Source organism: Macaca nemestrina, chromosome 15 (genome assembly GCF_043159975.1).
Source record: "Macaca nemestrina isolate mMacNem1 chromosome 15, mMacNem.hap1, whole genome shotgun sequence".
Classification (NCBI taxonomy): domain Eukaryota; kingdom Metazoa; phylum Chordata; class Mammalia; order Primates; family Cercopithecidae; genus Macaca; species Macaca nemestrina.
The window spans coordinates 84,929,619-84,951,645 of record NC_092139.1 but is presented as its reverse complement, the minus strand read 5'-3'; the positions used below and the strand labels follow the sequence as shown (position 1 = coordinate 84,951,645).

General features: G+C 55.1%; 1 protein-coding gene across 17 annotated transcripts in view; it reads left to right on the top strand.

The window, feature by feature from the left end:
* LOC105480748 (microtubule associated monooxygenase, calponin and LIM domain containing 3) overlaps positions 1–14,999 on the top strand; it is a 232,628-nt gene extending 217,629 nt beyond the window's left edge. For 12 of the 17 annotated variants that reach the window (XM_011739905.3, XM_071079991.1, XM_011739913.3 and 9 more), the window contains 4 exons: positions 8,911–8,976; positions 11,382–11,481; positions 11,612–11,685; positions 11,767–12,885. In XM_011739905.3, coding sequence (XP_011738207.2) covers positions 8,911–8,976; positions 11,382–11,481; positions 11,612–11,685; positions 11,767–11,951 — 425 coding nt within the window. In that variant the 3' untranslated portion in view covers positions 11,952–12,885. Of the gene's footprint in view, positions 1–8,910; positions 8,977–11,381; positions 11,482–11,611; positions 11,686–11,766 lie in introns of all 17 variants that reach the window. The other 5 variants (XM_011739910.3, XM_011739912.3, XM_011739914.3 and 2 more) reach the window with 2 other exon arrangements.
* Positions 15,000–22,027: the final 7,028 nt, after the last annotated feature.

The window sequence follows — 22,027 nt, the reverse complement described above, 5'->3', positions numbered from 1 at the left end:
GCTCTGGCTCCTCCTCCCTGTCCCTGTGTGCTTGATGTGGCAGTCTGCCCACTTCATCTCCCCGTGGAGGCTCCATGCCTAGAGGTGGCCTTCAAACAGAAGAATGGCAAAGATCATTGTCTCATGTTTTACCCTGACCCCATTCTTTTAAGAGGGTCACTTCTTGGCCCATTCATTTAAAAACCAATGTCATAATTCTGTGATTCCACCTATCAGACAGTGCCACATCCAAGGCGGGGCTCTCGCCTCCCTGGGAAGATAGACTGTTGCTGTCTGTGCTTCCTATGTTCTCCGATCCCGCGCTCCCACGCACGCACACCCTTGGAGACTCCATCGGTGTCCCAGGGCTTCCGGTGTGTTCCCGGACCTCCACACGCAACAGCCACTGGTGCTGCAGAAGGGCCGGTGCTTACATTCCAGTTAACAGACCCTTTTCCCGTCTAATGCCTCTTGCCTCCTCCTAACATCACCTCGGGAGTGTTCATGTCCATGCTAAGCAAATTTCCATGTGTGAAAAAATTCACACCTGTTATCCCAGCAATTTGAGAAGCCAAGGCAGGTGTATCATTTGAGCCCAGGAATTTGAAACTAGCCTCGGCAAGATGGTGAAACCCCGTCTCCATAAAGAAATTTTCAAAATTATCTGGGCATGGTGGCGCGTGCCTGTAGTTCCAGCTACTAGGGAGGCTAAGGTGGGAGGATGACATGAGCCCAAGAGTTTGAGGCTGCAGTGACCTGTGATTGCACCACTGCACTCCAGTCTGGGCAACAGAGCAAAACGCTGTCTCTTTAAAAAAAAAAAAAAAAAAAAAAAGAAAAAAAGATTTGTTTACATTCAGAATCTCCTGGAAGGGACTGTCAGAACGCATTTCTTTAGGATTGTATCCACCCTTCCCTCGCAGTTCAAGACGCCATTAACACACCCATCAACACACCCATCGCATCTCCTGCTTTGTTTTTTGTTTTTTGTTGGTGGTGTTTGTTTTTTGAGATAGAGTCTCGCTCTGTCACCCAGGCTGGCGTGCAGTGGCACGATCTGGCCTCACTGCAACCTCCGCCTCCCGGGTTCAAGCGATTCTCCTGCCTCAGCCTCCCAAGTAGCTGGGATTACAGGCGCCCACCACCCCACCCGGCTAATTTTTGTATTTTTAGTGGAGATGGGGTTTCACCATGTTGGCCAGGCTGGTCTCGAACTCCTGACTTCAGGTGATCCGCCCGCCTCAGCCTCCCAAAGTGCTGGGATTACAGGCGTGAGCCACCGCACCTGGCCCGCATCTCCTGCTTTCTTTACCCGCCTTGCTTGAGAAGAGGTAGTGAGCTGCTTTCTCCTCTGGGTCCCCAGACTCCAGCTACTAGCTTTTTGGATTTAGAATTCCAACAAGTTCCAGGAGGAATTGAAGTAAATAGAAAAAGGAAACTCAGGGTGCCTTGTGAAGTACAGCGCCCCACCACTGACACCCATAACCCTTTGGAGGTGAGCGCGCCAGCCCATCACTTCCCCTTTCCCAGACCGTTATGCTGTGTAAATTCAAGCCTTCTTGGGTTCTGCTCACCACATGGGGGCTGCTGCTAGAACGGGACATTCCCCTCTGCAGGGAGTCTCTTGTGGACTTCAGGCCCTGTTCTCGCCACACCCGTGAGGATGACGGCAATGCCAGAATTAGGTTTCTTTTCTGTTTCTGCTGTTTCATTCTTGGAGCACTTGGTAATATTTGTTAATTGAAAGGAAAATCACCCTTTTGAGATCTGGAGCCTCATGTGAAACCTGGTTGCCCCTCTGTGCCTGCATCCCCAAAAAGCCACCCCGAAGCCCCATTTCTGTGCCATAGCACCCGTCTCATTTCTCCTGTGGGCAGAGCAAAGCTCCAGGCAGCTCTCAGAGCGTGAGGAATGCCACCTCCTGCCCAGAGGGGCCGACTCCTACCCCTGCCCTGTGCTCTGCGTGTCATACTCCAGGCTTTTCAGTGGCTCTCAGTGAACTACCTAAAGGCTCTGAAAGTCTCTTTTTTCAGCCACAGAGTATAAAGAATGAAAATTTCCCTTCTTCGTATAGCTGGACCTTGTGATTTCCAAAGAAATCATTAAAAAGACTCAAAACAACCTGTGGGCCAGAGAGGAAGGGTCCCCAGGTGGCCACTCCCCTTCTGCCTTCTTCCCTGGGACCCTGAACAGGCCCAGCCCAGCCTGCTCTATTGCACTAGAACAGACAGATGACTGGAAATCTAGAAGAAAACCACATTTCTTCTAAAACCGATTGAAAATACACACACATAATTTCTAGTTTTTGGGGACCTCATCTCTTGATTTATGTATCTCAAAGGAAAATTTAAAGAACACGAAAGGTTTAGAAATGTAACATGAAGGACTGGAGCGTGGCCTCTTGCTATTGTGAGATGGGGGTGCAGGGGTACCTGCCCCTTGCCCTTCTGAGCAACCATCTTCCTGTTCTCTCTGCTTCTCTGAGTTTCATGTTGATAGATTCTTGGTTTGCCTGACCAGTCCACCGTCAGCCTGGCTCTGCTTTGCTTAGGAACTTTGGAACCTGCGCGGTTTCCCAACGTACATATGTGTGTGTATGTGTGTGTGTGTCTGTGATTGTAATTCTTACATGCATTTGTTTGGTTTTTTGCTTTCACTTTTCCTCCCAGTATTGCACACCAGCCAGCTGGGACCCCTGTCAGGGCCATGGTGTTTGTCGTCACTCAAGGTTTTAGACTGGACCTCAGCCTTGCAGTGCCAAGGCTGCCCCCGGCCAGGAGCATGGCACTGGTGGTGCCCACCAAATAGGCTTCCTGAGTTGGGGACTCAGAATAGCCGAGTGCCTTCTTAGTCAGCAAAACATTTGGTCAGTCTTCCCTCACACTTCCCAGGCTGCATAACCTGAGCAAGGCAGAGCGGAAAATCTGTGGCGGCCCCATTCCATAAACCTGAGCCGCCAAGGAATTCCAGCCCTGAGCACTTTGCTTTCTGAAAGTTTTTGAGACAGGGTCTGGCTCTGTCACCCAGGCTGGAACCTACCCAGTGGCGCCATCTCAGCTCACTGCAACCCCCACCTCCCGGGTTCAAGCAATTCTGCATCAGCCTCCTGAGTAGCTGGGACTACAGGCGTGCGCCACCACACCTGGCTAATCTTGTGTTTTTAGTAGAGACGGGGTTTCACCATGCTGGCCAGCCTGGTCTTGAACTCCAGACCTCAAGTGATCCACCGGTCTCGGCATCCCAGATGCTGGGATTACAGGTGTGAGCCACTGCACCTGGCTGCTTTCTGAAAATTTAATCCAGTCAGTTGGGCATAGCCGTGACAGGTAATTCCCCTGGTGTTTCCTAGAAAAAGGTGACAAAAGCTCTTTGGTGTCTGTGACAGCAGTTAGATAAAAAGGCATTGCTCCAACGCTGTATTTATCATAATATTTGTTATTATTTATAGTGGTACTATATTTAGCAGTCAGTACAGTGGCATTACCGCCAAAATAAGTGTGAGAAATGGGAGTCCACCCTGGTAAGTAAGGGCTGCACACGGCTGCCCAGAGAGGAAGGAAATTGGGGCCTCAAAATATGCCTGAGAAATAAGTGAGCCGCTTTCCTGTTCCCGACGCCTTGGAGTGTGATCCTCAGAGACCAAAAGGAACTGAAAACCAAAAATGATCTCTGTCTATGCAGGATGTTCCAAAAGTGTGGCTGAAAGGGGAAGACGCTAACCTTGGGGCTCTACGGAGTTTGTGTGCATGAAACACACAACAGCGTATCAGAAGGGAGGGTGTGGGGCCAGCCTCTAACGCTTGAAAGGCTGGTGTTCTAAAGCGCTTGCAAGCTGATTATTTGGAATTCTGTATTTTCATGTGGAAATACAGTTGTAAATGGTGGCTCAGTTCATAAAAAGCCCATTTTCCTCATTACACCTCTGTGAATGGTATTAGTCTGGTGACACGCCACAACCTAACCCGTGTTCCCTGGGGAAATGCAACATTCCAGGCTGGGACCTCTGGGCTCTAGAAGTCTCCCTAGTGGGCCCTCGTTTGGTCTGCTGAACACTGCTTTAGGGACCTCCCCAGCTCTGTGGTGATGGTGCCTTTGTCCAACCAGGGGGAGCTGGGAGCCTGTCTAGTGGGCAGAGATGGATACTGAGATGAGGCCGGTCCCTAGGGCCAGTTGTTCCGCAACCTTGGAGAACTGGCCACCAACTGGCCTGCCTGCTGTGGCTGTGCACACCTCTGCTTCCCGACAGAAGCTCTTTCCTGCTTTGACTGCCACGTGGTTAGCATTGGTGGCTGGTGCATTTGGGGTGCTCAGTAAACATTTCTGGTATAAATGATTAGTCGCCCACATTGGCCTTACCACAAGCCATGATTCATGTATGACATTTCTGTTTTTGATATCAGCATCCATGTAGAAGCCAGGGGGTTAAATATAACCAGGCAGAATTGAAGAATGGAGTTGGAAATGCAGAGCGTCAAGCCAGCACCCACCACCACACAGGTTGTCACTGGTGGTTGTTGGGATGTGAACAGAGTTGGGCCTTTGTCTTGGCCTCTCTGGGTATTACTTACTTACTTACTTACTTATTTTTTTTTTATTTATTTATTTTTTTTTTTATTTTTTTTTTTTTTGAGACGGAGTCTGGCTCTGTCGCCCAGGCTGGAGTGCAGTGGCCAGATCTCGGCTCACTGCAAGCTCCGCCTCCCGGGTTCACGCCATTCTCCTGCCTCAGCCTCCCGAGTAGCTGGGACTACAGGCGCCCACAACCGCGCCCGGCTAATTTTTTGTATTTTTAGTAGAGACGGGGTTTCACCGTGGTCTCGATCTCCTGACCTTGTGATCCACCCGCCTCGGCCTCCCAAAGTGCTGGGATTACAGGCGTGAGCCACCGCGCCCGGCCTACTTATTTATTTTTTTTAAGAGAGAGGGTCTCACTCACCCAGGCTGGGGTGCAGTGGTGCAATCACGGCTCTCTGCAGCCTTGACCTCCTGGGCTCAATCAGTCCTCCCACCGTAGCCTCCTGAGTAGCTGGGACTGTAGATACTCACGCTACCACACCCAGCTAACTTTTGTAGAGACAGGGTCTCACTGCATTGCCCAGGCTGCTCTCAAACTCCTGGACTCCAGCAGTCCTCTCACCCTGGCCTCCCGAAGTGCTGGGATCACAGGTGTGAGCCCCTGCACCTCCGAGCTTTCTGACCATATCCTCACCAATCCTTGCGAGCAAGGCACTCAAGCTTCTTGTCCCCCAGTCTCAGGGCTATGGCTCTTGGATTTTGAGTACCAGAAGGACTAGAGTAGGCCCTGCCTGCCTGTCAGATGACCATGGAGGCTCAGTGTGCGGGCTCATCTGCTGGCTTGTTTTTCCAGCTGCCCAGGTGTCTTGATGCAGTGTGCAAAGGTGAAGAGTCTTGGTCGGAGAGAACGTGGGAATATAGAAGGACAAGTACAGAGAAGGGGACCTGCCCTACGGCTGGCCACTCTTTCCCCCACCCTGTCGGCCGTTCTACCCCACACTGGGTCCTGGGTCCATGAGAGGCAGGGCTTGGAGTGAGGTGCTCAGGTGCGCTCAGGGACAGGTGGTAGTGTAGGGGGCACCCCGACTGAGGAATGCCAGGCCTGGATTCAGGTCCTGCCTTCACTGTCTCCCCAGGCACAGACAAAACAGCCTCTACTTACCCTCTCAGGGCCTCTTCAGAAGACGAGGCAGGAAGGGACATCGGGCTTCCCTTCCGCGTGTGACATTCTGATCAGGGTCTGTGGGACTGCTCTTCCTTGAGCTGCCTGAGACGCCAGCATTTGTTAGATTTGCCTGGAGCCCGTGTTGGCCTTAAAGAGGGCAAGCTCTGAGTTCAGAGTGGGCAAGAAGTTTTGGCTTCTTTTCCAGGCTCTGCCACACTTAAATCCTTTGAGCCTCAGAACCCTCATTTGAATTTGCCCCTCCCAGCAGCCACACCTGGCCGGTGTGAGGATGAGGATCATGTGGGTGGTGCGTGCGAGGGCCCCTTGAAACCAGAGAGTGCCGTCCGTGCTCATCTCACGCACCGCACTGGACAGGCCTCCCTCCCTGGTGGTGTACTGTTGCTGTTTGAAATTTGGTGACAGGCACTGCCTGCCCGCCACGGGTCAAGCGAGTGGCACTAAACAGCCAACCCCAGGTCACACGTCCAAAGGAAGTGCTGCTTCAGAGGGAAGGATGGAGCAGATGTGCCCACGAGTGTTGGGTACTCAGCACAGTGCTACAGGGAGGAGGGGTCCTCTGACCAGGACCCGCTCACTGCTCGGGAGCTCGGGAGGGGTGGCCGGCGTCCAGGGCTCGCATGAGTGCTTTGAGAAGTGGTAAATTGTAGCACCTGTTAGCAACAGATGGAAACCCGTTACCCTGACGTTAAGAAAAACCAAAAAACTTCCATTTGCCATAAGCTTGACAGCATCTTTGTTCTTAGAATCAGTGAACCAAATCTTCTGTTTCTTACATCCCCCTAAAAGGCAAAGCATTTCCTATAACCCCCCACCCCGGCCCCATGCATGCTCAGGTCGGGTTCCAGTCGGGTGGAACTCCCCTTGTTTGATTGGTTTTTCCCTTCCACTTCTTCTTTTGAAAATTGTATTGAGGCTGGGCGCGGTGGCTCAAGCCTGTAATCCCAGCACTTTGGGAGGCCAAGATGGGCGGATCACGAGGTCAGGAGATCGAGACCATCCTGGCTAACACGGTGAAACCCCGTTTCTACTAAAAAATACAAAAAACTAGCCGGGCGCGGTGGCGGGCGCCTGTAGTCCCAACTACTCGGGAGGCTGAGGCAGGAGAATGGCGTGAACCCGGGAGGCGGAGCTTGCAGTGAGCTGAGATCCGGCCACTGCACTCCAGCCTGGGCGGCAGAGCGAGACTCCGTCTCAAAAAAAAAAAAAAAAAAAAAGAAAATTGTATTGATAGGGCTTTTTTTCTGGTTATAAAAGTAGCCTCGTTCGTTGTGGAAGTGGTGGAGCGTACAGGGAAGTCCGAAGGTAATCAGTGCGGCGTGGACTCACCGCCACTGACACGCGCTTCCGCCTCTTGCTAGGAGAAAGCCTTTTTGGTTTCTTTAAATGCTTGCTTTACCTGATGCTCCCTTTCCCTAATTTCATTTCGTAATTTCTGTTCCCAGTACTCTGTTATATTGTCCTCTGTATTGGGAAGGGCGTATGCGGATGTGGCCTACAGAAAAACAGCTGAAAGCTGTATTTTGTGCTGTCCAGAAAGCAGAAACGCATGTTGTAATGTACACCCGTGCAGGCGCCTGCCCCTTCCTTTTGGATGTGTTGTGGACGTGTATCACATGGGCGCTGTTCCACTCCACAGCGTGGCCTATTCACCTGTGACACCGGTCGCAGGAGGTGGCGGGGAGTGTGCACGGGCGTATTTGATGGGATTCATCCAGGTGTTCCAAGCCTCAACGCAGACTACACTTGGCAGCCGAGGTTGACTTAGGTCGGCTGTAAGGCAGAGAATATTGTTGCGGAAAGAAACCCTCCCTCGCACCCATGCGTTGGGCTGGCTGTGCCGTGTGTATTGAGCGCACTGGGTACAGGCAGCATTTCACACGCGTGCACGCTGTCCCTGGCTTTGCTTTCGAAGTTGTACCCAATAGCAGATTCAGTGTGCCCACAGCACTGCGCACCACACTGGAAGGGTTCAAAGGCAGAAAACACCTGTATTCATGCAGCGGCACCGCAGAGGGGCCTCCCAGCCAGCCGTGTGTCCTGCTGGCCTTCTGTTGAGTCAAGGCCATTTCTTCAACCCTGTTCTCTGTAAACCACACACCACCCTCCCCGTGGGCCGAGGCCCCGTGTCTTCCTGGGCTCTGTTGTCCCTGTGTGTGCTCTGTGGTTCTGTGATGGTCCCTTGCCAAACTCCTCTCCCTCGTCCTTGAGTAGGCATGAGACCCCAGATCTAGAGATGTGTGTGCACACTGGCTCTCGGTGCCCCGCCAGCACTCCTCCCAGCATCATTCCTGTGAGTTTCGGCATGTCCTGTCAGCCCACCCCTTTGGTCTCACAGTCCAGAGTGTGGCAGCCCCCAGCTGCAGCATGAGGTCCCCGCACAGCCATAGAAGGACCAGAAGGAAGAAGGGGGTGGCTGGCTCTCCCCGTGCCTGGGGGAGAGAGGGGACAGTGACACGGACGGGTGGAAGTCACCTCTGTGTGTGTACGTTTCCCCAAAATTGTTCTGGCTCAGAATTGGAAGCAGCGCCGGTGTGAGCGTCCTGGAGGCCCATCGCAGGATGGGGTGCTGCCCCCACAGACTCAGAGGCCCCCCTTGCCCTGCACTTGTCAAGGCCAGCTTTGCCTCAAGCACATACCTGTGGTGACATCTTAGAGGATTCCATGTGGGTCTGGGAGGTGACCCCAGGTTGTCACTTGCAAGCCTGGAAGCCGTGTTGGCCACTTACCGAATGCAGCCTGTCTGAGAGCCAGGCAGACCTATCCAGGGGCTTCGAGGAGGGGGCCCAAGGCCCCAGAGGCCACTGTATGACAACCCAGATGCCACTGCCCTCCTGATAAGGAGTAGAGGCGGGAGGGCCCTGTGGCCCGACTGCTGCCATCATGTAGGGAACACGTCATCCCTCTTGGAGGAACTCACACCGCTGCTCTGAGCCCACGCCCCGTCTGTGATGCTGCCCGGAGCTGGGTCTGCTCTCGTTCAGTTCCATGCTGAAAAAAGGACTTAATTCATTTGTAGACTTTGTTTCCCTTGTTTCTGCTTCTCCATTTCTTGTATTTTTTTCTTTTCCTCCTGTTGTTCCTTTCTCACTTTTTATGCTTTTTGTCCTCTGCTTGTTTTTATTCCACCTTCTCCCTGTCCCTCTCCACTTCCAAATTCCTGCTCCTCTTCTCCTCTTCCTTCTTGTCTTTCTCCGTCTCCTCCTCCTCTTCCTTGTTTGGTCCTTTTGAAGTTGAGCCCAGTGGCGGGACTCCACGACGTAGACCTCTCTCCTTCTGCCCTTGCTGTGTCCAGGAAGGTAACGTAACCTCGCCAACCCCATCCCCGCTACCTCGGAGGGGGTGTAGCCACAGTAGTCAAACACAGAGCCAGAACCCACCTACCTCTCTCTTTCTCTCTCTCTCTCTCTCTCTGACCCTCAATGGTCCTGTTACAAAATGTCATGAGTCTGTGGCAGTTTCTAAAGGTACAGTATCCCTTTGACTGTCTATGGGGAGGACCAGGGTGCAGAGTGAAGCCAGAGAGCCTCCAGGTCTGGGCCCTTCAGGGCTGCAGCATTGGCTGGCCTTTCATGGCTGGGGCCTTTAAGTCTCAGATCCAGATAGAGGGGCAGGGAAGCAGGTGAGGAGCCTCCCGCCTGCGTGCAGCGATTTGGATGGGAGCGTCAAGGAATACTGTCCTTACAAAGACTGGTCTACACAAGCGCCCTCGGGCCCCTTTCCAGACCACCACTGAAAGCAAACCTCTCTACCTCGTGTCTTGCCGAGTGTGTGTTTTTTAAGTTTGTCTGATTTGAAGTCTGTTGTGGTGATAAGATTGTCGTTGAAAGGCATGTGGGGGGTGTGGCCATGACTAACCCTGCTAACTCTTACCTGCCATCCACAGCGCTCACCCGACTCTCGCCCACACACCACAGCCCCTGCCTGGCGGCCGTGGGCGAGCTCGCCGTAGCTAGTGAGCGCTGTCCGCACGTCTCCGGTGGCATTTTCTGTGTCTTCGCGGGGAGGTGGGCAGCGGGAGAGTCTCCCTGGTGCCGCCGCGGCCGGGCGCACTGGACAGCTTGCATGCCGGGGCCCCTCCTCCACGGCTGTGTGGGCACATTGTGCAGAGACGCTCCGAAAGCAGTGCATGGAACTGAGTGGGGACTGGCTTAAAAGCCAAGACCCAAGCCTATTGGATTGGGTGAGGAGAGCGCTGGTCCCCTGACCCTCAGGCAGGCACTCCACAGTCGCGGGCTGGACAGGCCGGGGGGTTTCGTCCTTCAGATGAGGCTCAGGGGCAGGAACCCCCTTGGGAGCAGAACCGCATGGGCACTAGGGCACGGTACAGACACTAACCCCTGCTTGTTGAACATAGTGCATTTCTGCCTCCTCGGTGTGGCCACTGGGTAGAGACTAACTGCCTAGCAGACACCACTGCAGATAAGAGACGTGTCTGTGTACCATGTGCCACAAAGGCGGCTAGCAGTGAGGGAGGGCTCGGGCTGTGGCTGGCCCTTCAGAGGCTGTGTTCCTCACACTCCTGGGCTTGTCTTAACTGGCCTAGAACACACCCTGCCAAGCGACGCAGAGAGTGCAGGGGCCTCTGAAAGATGTCCCCGTCTAGTGCCCCTTAACCTGAGGCCCACGGATGGGCCGCAGGAAGCCCAGGAGCAGCCTGGAACTCTGCATCAAATGGTTTGCTCTGCACACATAAGCATTTTTCTAGGAAGAGAGTCCCTAGCTTTTATGAGATTCTCAAAGTGGTTTGTAATCCAAAAATATTGAAGAGCCACTGACACAGCATGTATTTTAGGCGGGACCACACTTTTACCATGAACTTCCGTGCTCCAAGGAAAAGGACCTTGTTCCCTCCTTGGGTGGCCTGGTCCTTTGGAGACTTCCTCCTTCTGTCCTCCTGCCACAGTGAAGCCAGCGGTCAGGCCGCCCCGGGGGAGGTTTGGTATGGGCACCTGTTGGTTCAGGCAGCCTGAGCTAGCAGGCAGCCACCAGCCACAGGCATTCTATTGGATGGACCAGGGCAGGGCGTGGCCACCTCCTTCCATCCCCAGGGGCTGCTAGTGTTTCTCTGCTCTTGGTGAGAAACCCGGTGGCCATCCTGAGATCCCTACGTCGACCACGAGGGATCCCGCGGGAGGCATCCGGAAGCTTGATAGGCCACAAGTTAAGGGGTGGTTTCTTCTCTGCCTGGTCAGGAGGTAAACAAATGACAAGGCATCTATTCTGGTAGCCCCTGGAGAGGGGAGTGGCCCAAGAAAGAGCTGAGTTAATGAGCATGACCTGAGGGCAGGGTGCAGTTTACAAATTCACTTTGCATTGTTTCCGAGAGTGGTTTCCTCCAAGGAGACCTAGCACATGGCAAGTGCTAAATAAACATTGAGTGGGAAGAAAGAGGGAAAGCGACAGAAGTCATCCTAGGAGAGCACAGGGAGCAGGAGAGGCAGAAACCAGCCCCGGGGAGGGCAAGGTCCCCACTGGCGAGGTCGCTGACGGGGGAGCAGGGATGGCAGGACACGGGGAAGCGCAGGCCCCAGGGAGGGGGCGCCGGGGCGCCAGGGCTGCAGGCAAACCTTGGGCCTGGCTTGGGAGTGGAAGTTCCGGCAGCATCTTGCTCGGCCCTCTTTGCACATTTGCCCCGTGTGATTCCTGCGGGCCAGGGTGGGCACGGCACTCCCTGCACCCGACACGAATGTTCCCTCGGCAGGCATGGGCAAGAAGGACGACCCCAAGCTGATGCAGGAGTGGTTCAAGCTAGTGCAGGAGAAGAACGCCATGGTGCGCTACGAGTCGGAGCTGATGATCTTGTGAGTGGCCTTGGGTAGGGGGTGTCGGTGCCATGCTTGTCACAGCAGGCATGGAGGTCCTTCCGGATTTGGGGGTGAGGGGTGGTCCCCAGTCACTGTGGCTTATGTCCCTCCTGCCCTCCCTCCTCAGTGCCCGGGAGCTGGAGCTGGAAGACCGGCAGAGCCGACTGCAGCAGGAGCTCCGGGAACGCATGGCAGTGGAAGGTGAGTGGGGTGAGGCACCCATGGAGCCCAGGGTGGGTGCCACCTCCAGGCCCCTCACCTCATGCCTTCTTCTCCTTCAAGATCACCTTAAGACTGAGGAGGAGCTGTCTGAAGAGAAGCAGATTCTCAATGAGATGCTGGAGGTGGTGGAGCAGAGAGACTCACTGGTGGCGCTGCTGGAGGAGCAGCGGCTCCGGGAGAGAGAGGAGGACAAGGACCTGGAGGCTGCCATGCTGTCCAAGGGCTTCAGCCTTAACTGGTCCTGAGCTCACACCCAACGCTCCATTTTCTGTTGGCATCCGCCTGGCCGGGTAGTGGCCTCCAAACCACCTGGAGCCGCGATCTGAGGAGGCCTGGCACCTCCTTGGAGTTTACGCTCAGATGCCCGTGTGCTGCTTGGAAAGTGGTCGAGTCCCGCGTGCAGTGGGGAGCCCCAGGGGACAGTGGTTATCTGAGATGGCGCCACCTCCTGGGAGGAGGCCCACCTGGACCTGCCGCTCAGAGGAGGAGCACGGTGCGTATGGCATGACGCAGGGGACCACCCCGCACGCCCCCTGAGGATGTGCCGGCTGTGCCCCTTTCTTCCACTGGCACATTTGGTAAGAGAGGGAAGCTGCTCCCATCAGAACCACAGTGCGCCACCACAGCCTGCGAGGGGCACTGTCTTCTTCATGCTCCCTGGAGCACCACCAAAGAGACGTACACAGTACCCCATGAAAGCAGGGTGCGATTGAGACCCGGGATGGGGAGGTGTCCAGTCATGCCCACCCCAGCATCACAGGAGACATGGAGGTGTGGGCAGGCTCCGGAATTGATTATGCAAATTAGGAGGACGCAGGCGGGATCCACTCTCCCGCCGAACACCACACACTGGACCCTAAGTGGCCAAATGCCGGGGCCTCTCACTGGCTGCGGCCTGAGGCCTGTGGGTTGCTGCATTTTGCTTGTAGTTCACCACCATTTTGACACTGGAAAATGCTGACTTTGGGGGACAGGATGAGGCCCTACATTCTGCGCCCCCAGTTGGCAGACAGGCATTGTCCCTGTTCCACATCGATGTCGGGGCAGGAGGTGGCCTCTTCCTCGGTGTCTTTCCTGTGTTTGCACATTGAAATGAAGCTGACAACCTGGCAGGACGCTCAGCCGCTTCAAACCCTTTTTGTCAATTAACTTATTTTTTTAATACTTGAAAAGAAGTAACTTGGTTTGTATATCTTTACTAGAGACACTGATCACTTGATGCCCGGGTGCGGGAGCCACAGCGGCGTCTGCTGCGTCCCACGCAGCCTGGTCCGGGGCTGCCCGGCGCTCGCCACGTGCATCTATTTATTAGCCTTTCTCTTCGTATCACTGGCCTGGCTGGCATCAGGGAGCTGCCCAGGACCCCCGTTGGGTCCTGCTCACAGCTTTCTGTCCCCTCCTGCACCTGGTGCCTGCCTCACCCTGGTCTGGACCGCTCACGTGATGAGGGGGCATCTCCGTTCTGTTTTGGACCAAGCTAACAGCAGAGCTGCCACTCTCACCCTCCCGATGAGAATTCTGGCTCTGCAGAACTCACCCTTCTCTCAGTTTGGGTGCCAGGGCATCACCTTCCTCCACACGTGTGTTAAAGAAGGTTTCAGGATGGGCCCTCGTCCACACTGGCCAAGAGGGTGCAGGGTGGGACCCTGGAATCGTGGCTGGTGAAGTCCCTCCTCCCAGCCTAAGATTCACCCAGACGGAAACGCGAGAGCTATAGTGGATGCTGGGATGCAGGCTGGCCTCTCTCGAGCAGATAAGAGACTCCTGCCCTCCCTCCCTCCCAAGGGCGACGAGCACCTGCCTTGTGCCGGATCTTCATGGGGCCATAAAGGGTGGCAAGCCCCGAATCACTAGCTCCTATAGCCAAACCGTTCCTTTCTCACGGTTCTGCACCAGCCTGGCTGTGTATAGCTCAAGCCACTGAGCTAATCGGGGGTAGGGTGCTTGTCCATCAAAGCAGTTAGCACATAGTCCAGCCAGGAGCCCCCCGGGCTAGACCCACCTGCCCCTAGGGGTGCTCCAGCCGCCTGCCGCCTCCCTGGGCTGGGGCCAGCTGGGAGCAGAGGCCTGGCGCCTCCAAGGCATCCCGTAGCGGAGCAGGCCGAGGGGCCGTGCTGACCTTGGGCTTTCCATGGGAACCACACTGTGCCTCAACTTGAACATTCATCCCAACTGCAAAGGAGCAAAGAACCTGTGTCATCCCTGTCCGGAAGCTGCCATCTCTCTCCCATGCACATCCAGGAAGTACGCTGCTAGTGGCTGCCATAGCTCTGATTCTCCTCCACCTGCTCTCACGTGAGGCAAAGGTCTCCTTTTCTCTTTACTTAAAAAAGGGGAGAGGAGGGTTCCTAGATTCCATCTTCAAACCCCAGTCTTCCCATAAAATTGGATGTGGGAAAAGACCTTCACTGCGGTGTGACCTGTCCCAGACCTCTCCTATCGAAGGCCACAAAACCAGTCCAGGCCCGGCAGAGCCGCCTTTGGCCCTTGTAGCTCCTGCTGGCCCCACAACGGGGAAGCAGTTTGCAAAGTGGCTCGGAAGGAGTGTGGCCTAGGAATCTGCTACAAGTGGCCGGGTGTAGCAGGAGAGCCCAGCGTCCCCTCCTGGTCCCAGTCAGCCTTAACACTGTGGCATCCTCCGCAGCACACACAGTGGCCTGCAGTCTGGAAAGCGGACCCGAGCCTTTCCAGAGAGGCACCATGGAGCCGCAGGCCCGCACAGCAGCCCCAGCCTCCCACTCCTGACTGTGAGGACATCGGTTCTAGGAGAGCACTTTCTTTAAAGCTCCCATTTTGTAACCACTCGTTTGCAGTTGACTTGAGTACTCTGGTGACTTGCTGCGTGAAGCGATCTCCAGGCAGGTTTTCTTCCCAAGAGTTAAGTCTTCCCTTGAAGGCAGGGAAGCAGGATGGATACACATGTATCATACACATAAAGTACCAGGCGCAGGAGCAGCCCAAACTCGAGGCTGACTAAACTGGAGGCTGCACTGTGGAGGTCTGCATGCAGCCTCCCTGGAGGGCAGGGAGGGGGCGCCCCCGCCCCTGGGCTTGAGGGTGCCACTCCCCGTGGGCTTCCAGGCCTGCCCAGGTGATGCCTTCAGGCCTTTGCCCCTGGCGGCCATCCTCAGGCCAATTTTGACCAGCAATGATAGACTCTTCTTAACCCTTTCAAAAAAATTTTTTCAGTGGGACAGGAAGGAGAGTTAAAAAACATTTTTTTAAAGGTGGTAACATCTGACCCATGAAGGGTATGGGTCTGTTTTACGCTAAATAAATGTTTTTCAAAGAAATAGTGTGTTTCTTACGTCATTGTACTGTATTTTTCAGGTGGATGGTGTAGGTGCAAAGTATTATACATCTAGCTTTTGCCTGGGTGTGTGCAAGACTGTTTAAAGAATGCATCTTGCCGGGCGCGGTGGCTCACGCCTGTAATCCCAGCACTTTGGGAGGCCGAGGCGGGTGGATCACAAGGTCAGGGGATCGAGACCATCCTGGCTAACACAGTGAAACCCCGTCTCTACTAAAAAATACAAAAAATTAGCCGGGCGTGGTGGCGGGCGCCTGTAGTCCCAGCTACTCGGGAGGCTGAGGCAGGAGAATGGCGTAAACCCGGGAGGCGGAGCTTGCAGTGAGCCGAGATCGCGCCACTGCACTCCAGCCTGGGCGACAGAGCGAGACTCCGTCTCAAACAAAAAAAAAAAAACAAAAAGAATGCATCTTTTTTTTTTTTTTTTTTTTTTTTTTTTTTTTTTTGAGATGGAGTCTCGCTCTGTCCCCCATGCTGGAGCATAGTGGCTGGATCTCAGCTCACTGCAAGCTCCGCCTCCCGGGTTTACGCCATTCTCCTGCCTCAGCCTCCCGAGTAGCTGGGACTACAGGCGCCCGCCACCTCGCCCGGCTAGTTTTTTGTATTTTTTTTTAGTAGAGACGGGGTTTCACCGTGTTAGCCAGGATGGTCTCGGCCTCCCAAAGTGCTGGGATTACAGGCTTGAGCCACCGCGCCCGGCATCTTTTTTTTTTTTTAAGTTTGTGCTTTTTTTAGTCCTCCATAATATCCTGGCTCAGCCACCAACTGCTGTCACTTGAGTAAATGTCTTAGGCAGCCAAGTTGGAGAAGCAGCCACTCTTCACACAAAGCCCCAGTAGCCTCTGGAAGAGAAGTGGGCTCTTCAAATTGGAGATACTCCAAGTCAGGGCGATGCTGTGGTCCTGGCAGCCCTCCTTCCAGCCCTGCCTGGCTCTGTCCTGCAGCACAGCTGACCTGGGAGCCCATGGTATGCATGGGGTCTGCAGCACCCACGCCGAAACCTTTCAGATGTTTCAGCAATCCGGAGGTCACTCAGTAGGGTCCCTCCTCTTTAGCCTGAAAATTGTCCCCAGGAGATGACAGGGAGCAGGAGGCCAGCTCCTCTTTGTTCTAAGAAGCCTCCGAGTCACCTCCAGCTCTCTCTCTAACCGCTCCCTTGGTGCGTTGCATTGTTGGGAGCATGGCTGGCCCCTGACAATCCAGAGGCACCTTGCGGGGAGGGAAAGACCGCAGCGGCTGTGTGCACACCAGCCGCATCGCCCGCAGGCCGGCTGGAAGTCACGTGTGGAAGCTGGCTCCCAGTCCTTCCAGCTGCGTTCCCACCTATTCCAGAACAAAGGCCTGGCCAGGACACATGTGGGCATGTCGGGTAGGACAGAGGAGAGAAATGAATGAGCAGCTCAAAGTGCATATCCTGTGGCCCTAGAGGACATCCTGTGCGAAGAGAGCTGGGTCACTTGCCTGCTGGGAAAGGAAATGGGGCTTGGTAGTCACCTGACCCCCAGGCTCTCGTTCCTCAGAAGGGCTTGCTTGTCGGAGCTGCACCAGGCAGGCTTGAGCTGCAGTTCATAGCCACCTCAGGTAGCAGGAAACGATAAGTGTTACTTTAGGGAGGACACCAGAAAGGAAGGCTGCTGGGCCAGGCCAGTGCCACTGTCAGAAGCACACGAAAAGGTCACACACTGTGGCACACGCCTGTAATACCAGCACTTGGAGAGGCCGAGGCAGGCAGATCACCTGAGGTCAGGAGTTCAAGACCAGCCTTGCCAATATGACAAAACCCCGTCTTTACTAAAAATACAAAAATTAGCTGGGTGCGGTGGCACACGCCTGTTATCCCAGTTACTGGGGAGCCTGAGGCAAGAGAATTGCTTGAACCTGGGAGGTGGAGGTTGCAGTGAGCCAAGATTGTGCCACTGCACCCTGGGCGACAGTGAGACTCTGTCAAAAAAAAAAAAATGTATAGGCTTTATCATTTTTTAATTTTAAAAATTATTTTAAAACAACACATAAGATGCTCTTCTTTCATGAACCGCCACATCTAACAGCTCCAGTGTCCCTCCCGAACCCTGAATCCTCACACAGTCCCGTCTTAATCAGCCAAAAATGATGACGGGACAAGACGTGCCATTTTATTCCATTTTATAAGCTGGCCACACTGGCCCATGTACTAGACCCTCTCCACTTCGTGACCCCTGCTCGGATGACCCTCCCCAGTGATGCCCAGTGAGGAGGGTGAGAGGCCATACTACCCAAACACTGGTTGGGGACTGGAGCCACCTGCCACACAGCCCAGGAGCCTGTGAGACCAGGCCCATGGCCCCTTCAACAGCCTGTGGCTGCTCGGCTTCACCAGGAGCTTTTTCAGCAGCCCCCTTGTGTGCCCCCTGCCCCAAGCAAGGTCTTCCTGCAGCTGGGGCTTTGCTGGGGAAGGTGGACTCCAGTTGCTGTGGGTAGGCCACGTGTGCTGCACCCACAGCCCCTTTTCTGCCCGCGTGGCCTCCAAGCCACAGAGGGCACATCCAGTACTGGAGCAGGCTGGGTTCCAGCCGTGGGGGCCAGGGCGGGGTGGCCCAGGACTAGGTGGACGGGGCTGAGGGCCTCCCTGCACAGTCAACACCTGGACTGTGGTGAGGCTGCCAGCACTGAGTGGTCCTCAAGCCAGGGGCAGCATCCTCCGGACCCGGTGGGTGCGTGTGGAGCCACCTCGCGCAGCTGTGTGACACAAGACCGACTGCAGCTGCTGGTGTCTGCCCACCTGCAAGAGGGCGGCAGGGAGCACAAGTTAGGTGAGCACCAGCTCAGGGTCCTGGTGGGATATGTTCCTGTCTCTTCCCCCAGCGTAAGCCTGGTCACATCACTCACCTGGCCGGTACCTCGAGTTCCTTCCACCAACTTGGGACTGGTGACCAACTTAGGATGAGGAAGCACATAGGAAGGCTGGAGGTTGTGGAGTCGGGGCCCATGCAGATGCATAGATGCCTCGTGATGAGAGAACCCTATGGCCGGGCGCAGTGGCTCAAGCCTGTAATCCCAGCACTTTAGGAGGCCAAGACGGGCGGATCACGAGGTCAGGAGATCGAGACCATCCTGGTTAACACGGTGAAACCCCGTCTCTACTAAAAAATACAAAAAACTAGCTGGGCAAGGTGGTGGGCGCCTGTAGTCCCAGCTACTCGGGAGGCTGAGGCAGGAGAATGGCGTGAACCCGGGAGGTGGAGCTTGCAGTGAGCTGAGATCTGGCCACTGCACTCCAGCCTGGGCGACAGAGCTAGACTCCGTCTCAAAAAAAAAAAAAGAGAGAACCCTAGGAGGACTCGGGAGGCAGCCCCCTGCAGCTCCAGGCCAGCCCCCCGTTTCACGAACTTGCTGGGCCCCTGTGGAGTCAGTGTTCCCAGAGTGTTCGGCCAGCCCTGTTGCCCCCAGCCACCCCTCCATCCAGGCAGCAGGTCAGAGCTGCTGTCCCAGCAGCAGCTCCAGGGACAGGCCATGGGTCCCTGAGTCTTCACAGGGCCATCATCAAGGATGAGGATTTGTCCAGATGGATGCTGGAGTGTCAGCGCTGAGGGACTGCTCAACCCACAGGCGCCAGGTCCAGCAGGCGAGAGGAGCCTCTCAGTGGCCGGCCCCCATGAGTGTCCTCTCCTGCCTTTTCCTTTTTTTTTTTTTTTTTTTTTTTTTTTTTGAGACAGAGTTTTGATCTTGTTGCCCAGGTTGGAGTGTAATGGCGCGATCTCGGCTCACCACAACCTCCACCTCCCGGGTTCAAGTGATTCTCCTGCCTCAGCCCCCTGAGTAGCTGAGATTACAGGCATGAGCCACCATGCCCGGCTGATTTTGTATTTTCAGTAGAGGGGAGGTTTATCCACGTTGGTCAGGCTGGTCTTGAACTCCCGACCTCAGGTGATCCGTCCACCTCAGCCTCCCAGAGTGCTAGGACTATGGGCATGAGCCACTGCACCCGGCCCAAACCTGCCTCTCTAGCCCCTGGTTGTCTCCCCAGAAAACTGGCTGCCAGGTCTTTCTTGGGAGAAAAGGAGAAAGAGGCACCTGGCAGCCAGCAGCTCCCCTTCCCTGGAGGGTCTTACTTCTTTTACAAATGTTTTTAGAGGCCTGGCGCGGTGGCTCACACCTGTAATCCCAGCACTTTGGGAGGCCGAGGCAGGTGGATCATGAGGTCAGGTGATCGAGGCCATCCTGGCTAACACAGTGAAACCCCATCTCTACTAAAAAATACAAAAAAAATCAGCCGGGCGTGGTGGCGGGCGCCTGTAGTCCCAGCTACTCAGGAGGCTGAGGCAGGAGAATGGCGTGAACCCGGGAGGCAGAGCTTGCAGTGAGCGACAGAGAGACTCCGCCTCAAAAAAGAAAAATGTTTTTAGAGAATGAAATACCTTTCAAAAATGTATCTCGGACCAAACTTGTTCCCTCGGGGGGCTGGGATGTGCCCACGACCAGGGCTCTGGGACGCCTTCCGCCCGGAGGCCCAGCATAGGGACCACCTGCCCAGTCAGGCCACTTCAGCTGGCAGCTCCTGCGGGTCCCGGCTCCTCCACGGCCAGTCATTCCCGACCGCCCCCGCCCTCTGTGTCTGTAGCTACTGAGTTGCCGCTGCTGGCTGGTAAGAGAATTCTTCCTGTCCTTCCCCTGGTGTGGCCATGTTTTTTTTTTTTTTTTTTTTTTTTTTTTTTTTTTTTTTTTTTTTTTTGAGACGGAGTCTCGCTCTGTCGCCCAGGCTGGAGTGCAGTGGCCGGATCTCAGCTCACTGCAAGCTCCGCCTCCCGGGTTTACGCCATTCTCCTGCCTCAGCCTCCTGAGCAGCTGGGACTACAGGCGCCCGCCACCTCGCCCGGCTAGTTTTTTGTATTTTTTAGTAGAGACGGGGTTTCACTGTGTTAGCCAGGATGGCTGCCAGTGCTTTTTCATCTTGGAGCGATCGCGTGCGGCTAATGGGAGGGGTCGCTGCTGTTGGAGAGGGTGGGATGGGAGGAGTCTCAGAATCAAGATGCAGGGCAGGATCAGGGATGGAAAATCAGAAACTCACTTATTTCAAGCCAGGATTGTGATAAGAAGGACTTCGGTGAACAGCCCTAGGGCGAGGCCCACAAGCAGAAGCAATCCGATGGCACCAAAGAGAGCACCAGCCCCCAGAACCCTGCAGAGCCCCGAGCGAGGGGGGAAGGCCTGCTGGTGTTCCCAGGCACGGGCATCCTATCCCTGGCCCCAGGGAGAGTGTCCTCTCTGCTCCCACCAGGTCAACGTTTGGAAGAGGGTGAAGAACTTCGTGCATGAGACAAGGGGCATGAGAACAAGGTCCACCCCCAACCTCCTCCCCCCCAGCACCGTCCTCTCCTCCTCCCTGGAGAGTTCTCCAAGGCCCTGGGGAGAACTAAAGCACAGTCACGCTCTTGGCAAGGCACTGTGGCAGCAGAGCACGTAGGCGTAAGCACGCGCAGTGGAGAGGAGATTCGGTGTAGAGAAAGAGATTAAGCAGGGCTAAGGCAGTTATAAACGTCATAATTTTGATGCATTTTCAGGTGCCAAAGAATTGCTCTTGGCTTTGAGAGCTGGATGGTGAGCTCGGCTGGGGCTGGGAGCCAATGGCACGTGTACTATTGAAGCTGGCTTTCCCACACAGGGCCTGGGGTGGCAGCACCCCACTCGGGGAAGTCCTCGGGGTGGATCCACCATTCAAAACTTTTGATCCAACGTTCAAAACTGAGATACAGGCTAAGGATCCCTAATGCAGGATTGCCTTTGAGCATCATGTCGGCAAAGATTCCAAAATGTGAAAAATTGAAACATCTCTGGTCCCAGGCATTCTAGATAAAGGGATACGCACCCACCTGCAGCCCCTCCTTTCTCCATCAGCATCTCTAAAGATGATCCCAAGAGCCTTCCTCCCTCTCTCCAGGAAGATCCTTTACTGGAGGCCACATGCCTGTGAGAACCAAGCGCTAGACCAGACCTCTGCCTGGCTGGCTGATGCTGGACGTGGCTCTCCAAGCCAGTTTCTACCTTTGAACTAGGAAAAGAACATCCATTTCTCTGCCCCGTAAACAGATCCTAGACGCTGTGAACTTTGGGTTTTGTGGGGTGCTGAGCCATCCCTCTGTGGCTGCCTGAGTTGGTCCCATACAGGCGTCCCTTCCCTGAAGGCTGATCCGGCCCTGCCCATGGCACGCGTGGGAGCAGCTCCTGCCCAGGCCAATGGCCGGAAACGCCACAGTGGCTCCTCTGGCTGGAGGAGGATGACACCTGGGCCTCATGCAGTTTGTAGGAAAGGAAGGATGCCACGGGGTCAGATCGCATGTGGGGGAGATTTGGTACAGAAACTAACACAGGAATTAAGGTGGCAGAAACGTCACGTAAGGTGAGGCGTGTGTCTCCTGGCCTCTCATCTATCTCAGGTCTGAACTTCGCATAGCATGAGGCTGCAGTGCTGAGACTCAGCCCCTCCCCGGGGGGCCCACAGCCTACGCCACTCACTCTGCACGTGGCATTCTTGGTTTCTGCATCTTTGAGCAGAATGCTAGACACATTGGTTTACCCTCTGCTCAATATCCCTTTAACAAATCACCATGCAAAACATTCCAGCCGGGTACAGCTCCCCCGACGCCGGGACCCCATACCGGGTCCTCCACTCCCTTCCCTCTGCCGGGTTTGATTTGACCAATATCCAGAGTTCACTTCAGAAAGGGCAGGGTGAGAGGAAGGATAGCATGGGGGTCCCTGGCCTGTGCCAACCCTGGGGCAGACGCCAGAGGGTCCAGCCCCCCCTGGGAAATCCTGCTTGCCCTGCCCCAGCACCCATTCTGAGCCACAGCCAGACTCTGGGAGGGCCGTGCTCAGAGTTTTCCAGCCCCTGGGCCTCAGGAGTGAGCCCTCCAAAAGTTGGTGGCGAGGGCTCACTAGCAGCTGAAGGCTGTTGGCATTAGATAGAGCAGTCCCAGGGAAAAGGCTGCTTGAAGCAATATGGGAAACCCCAGACTGGTCTTTCTGCAAAAGCTG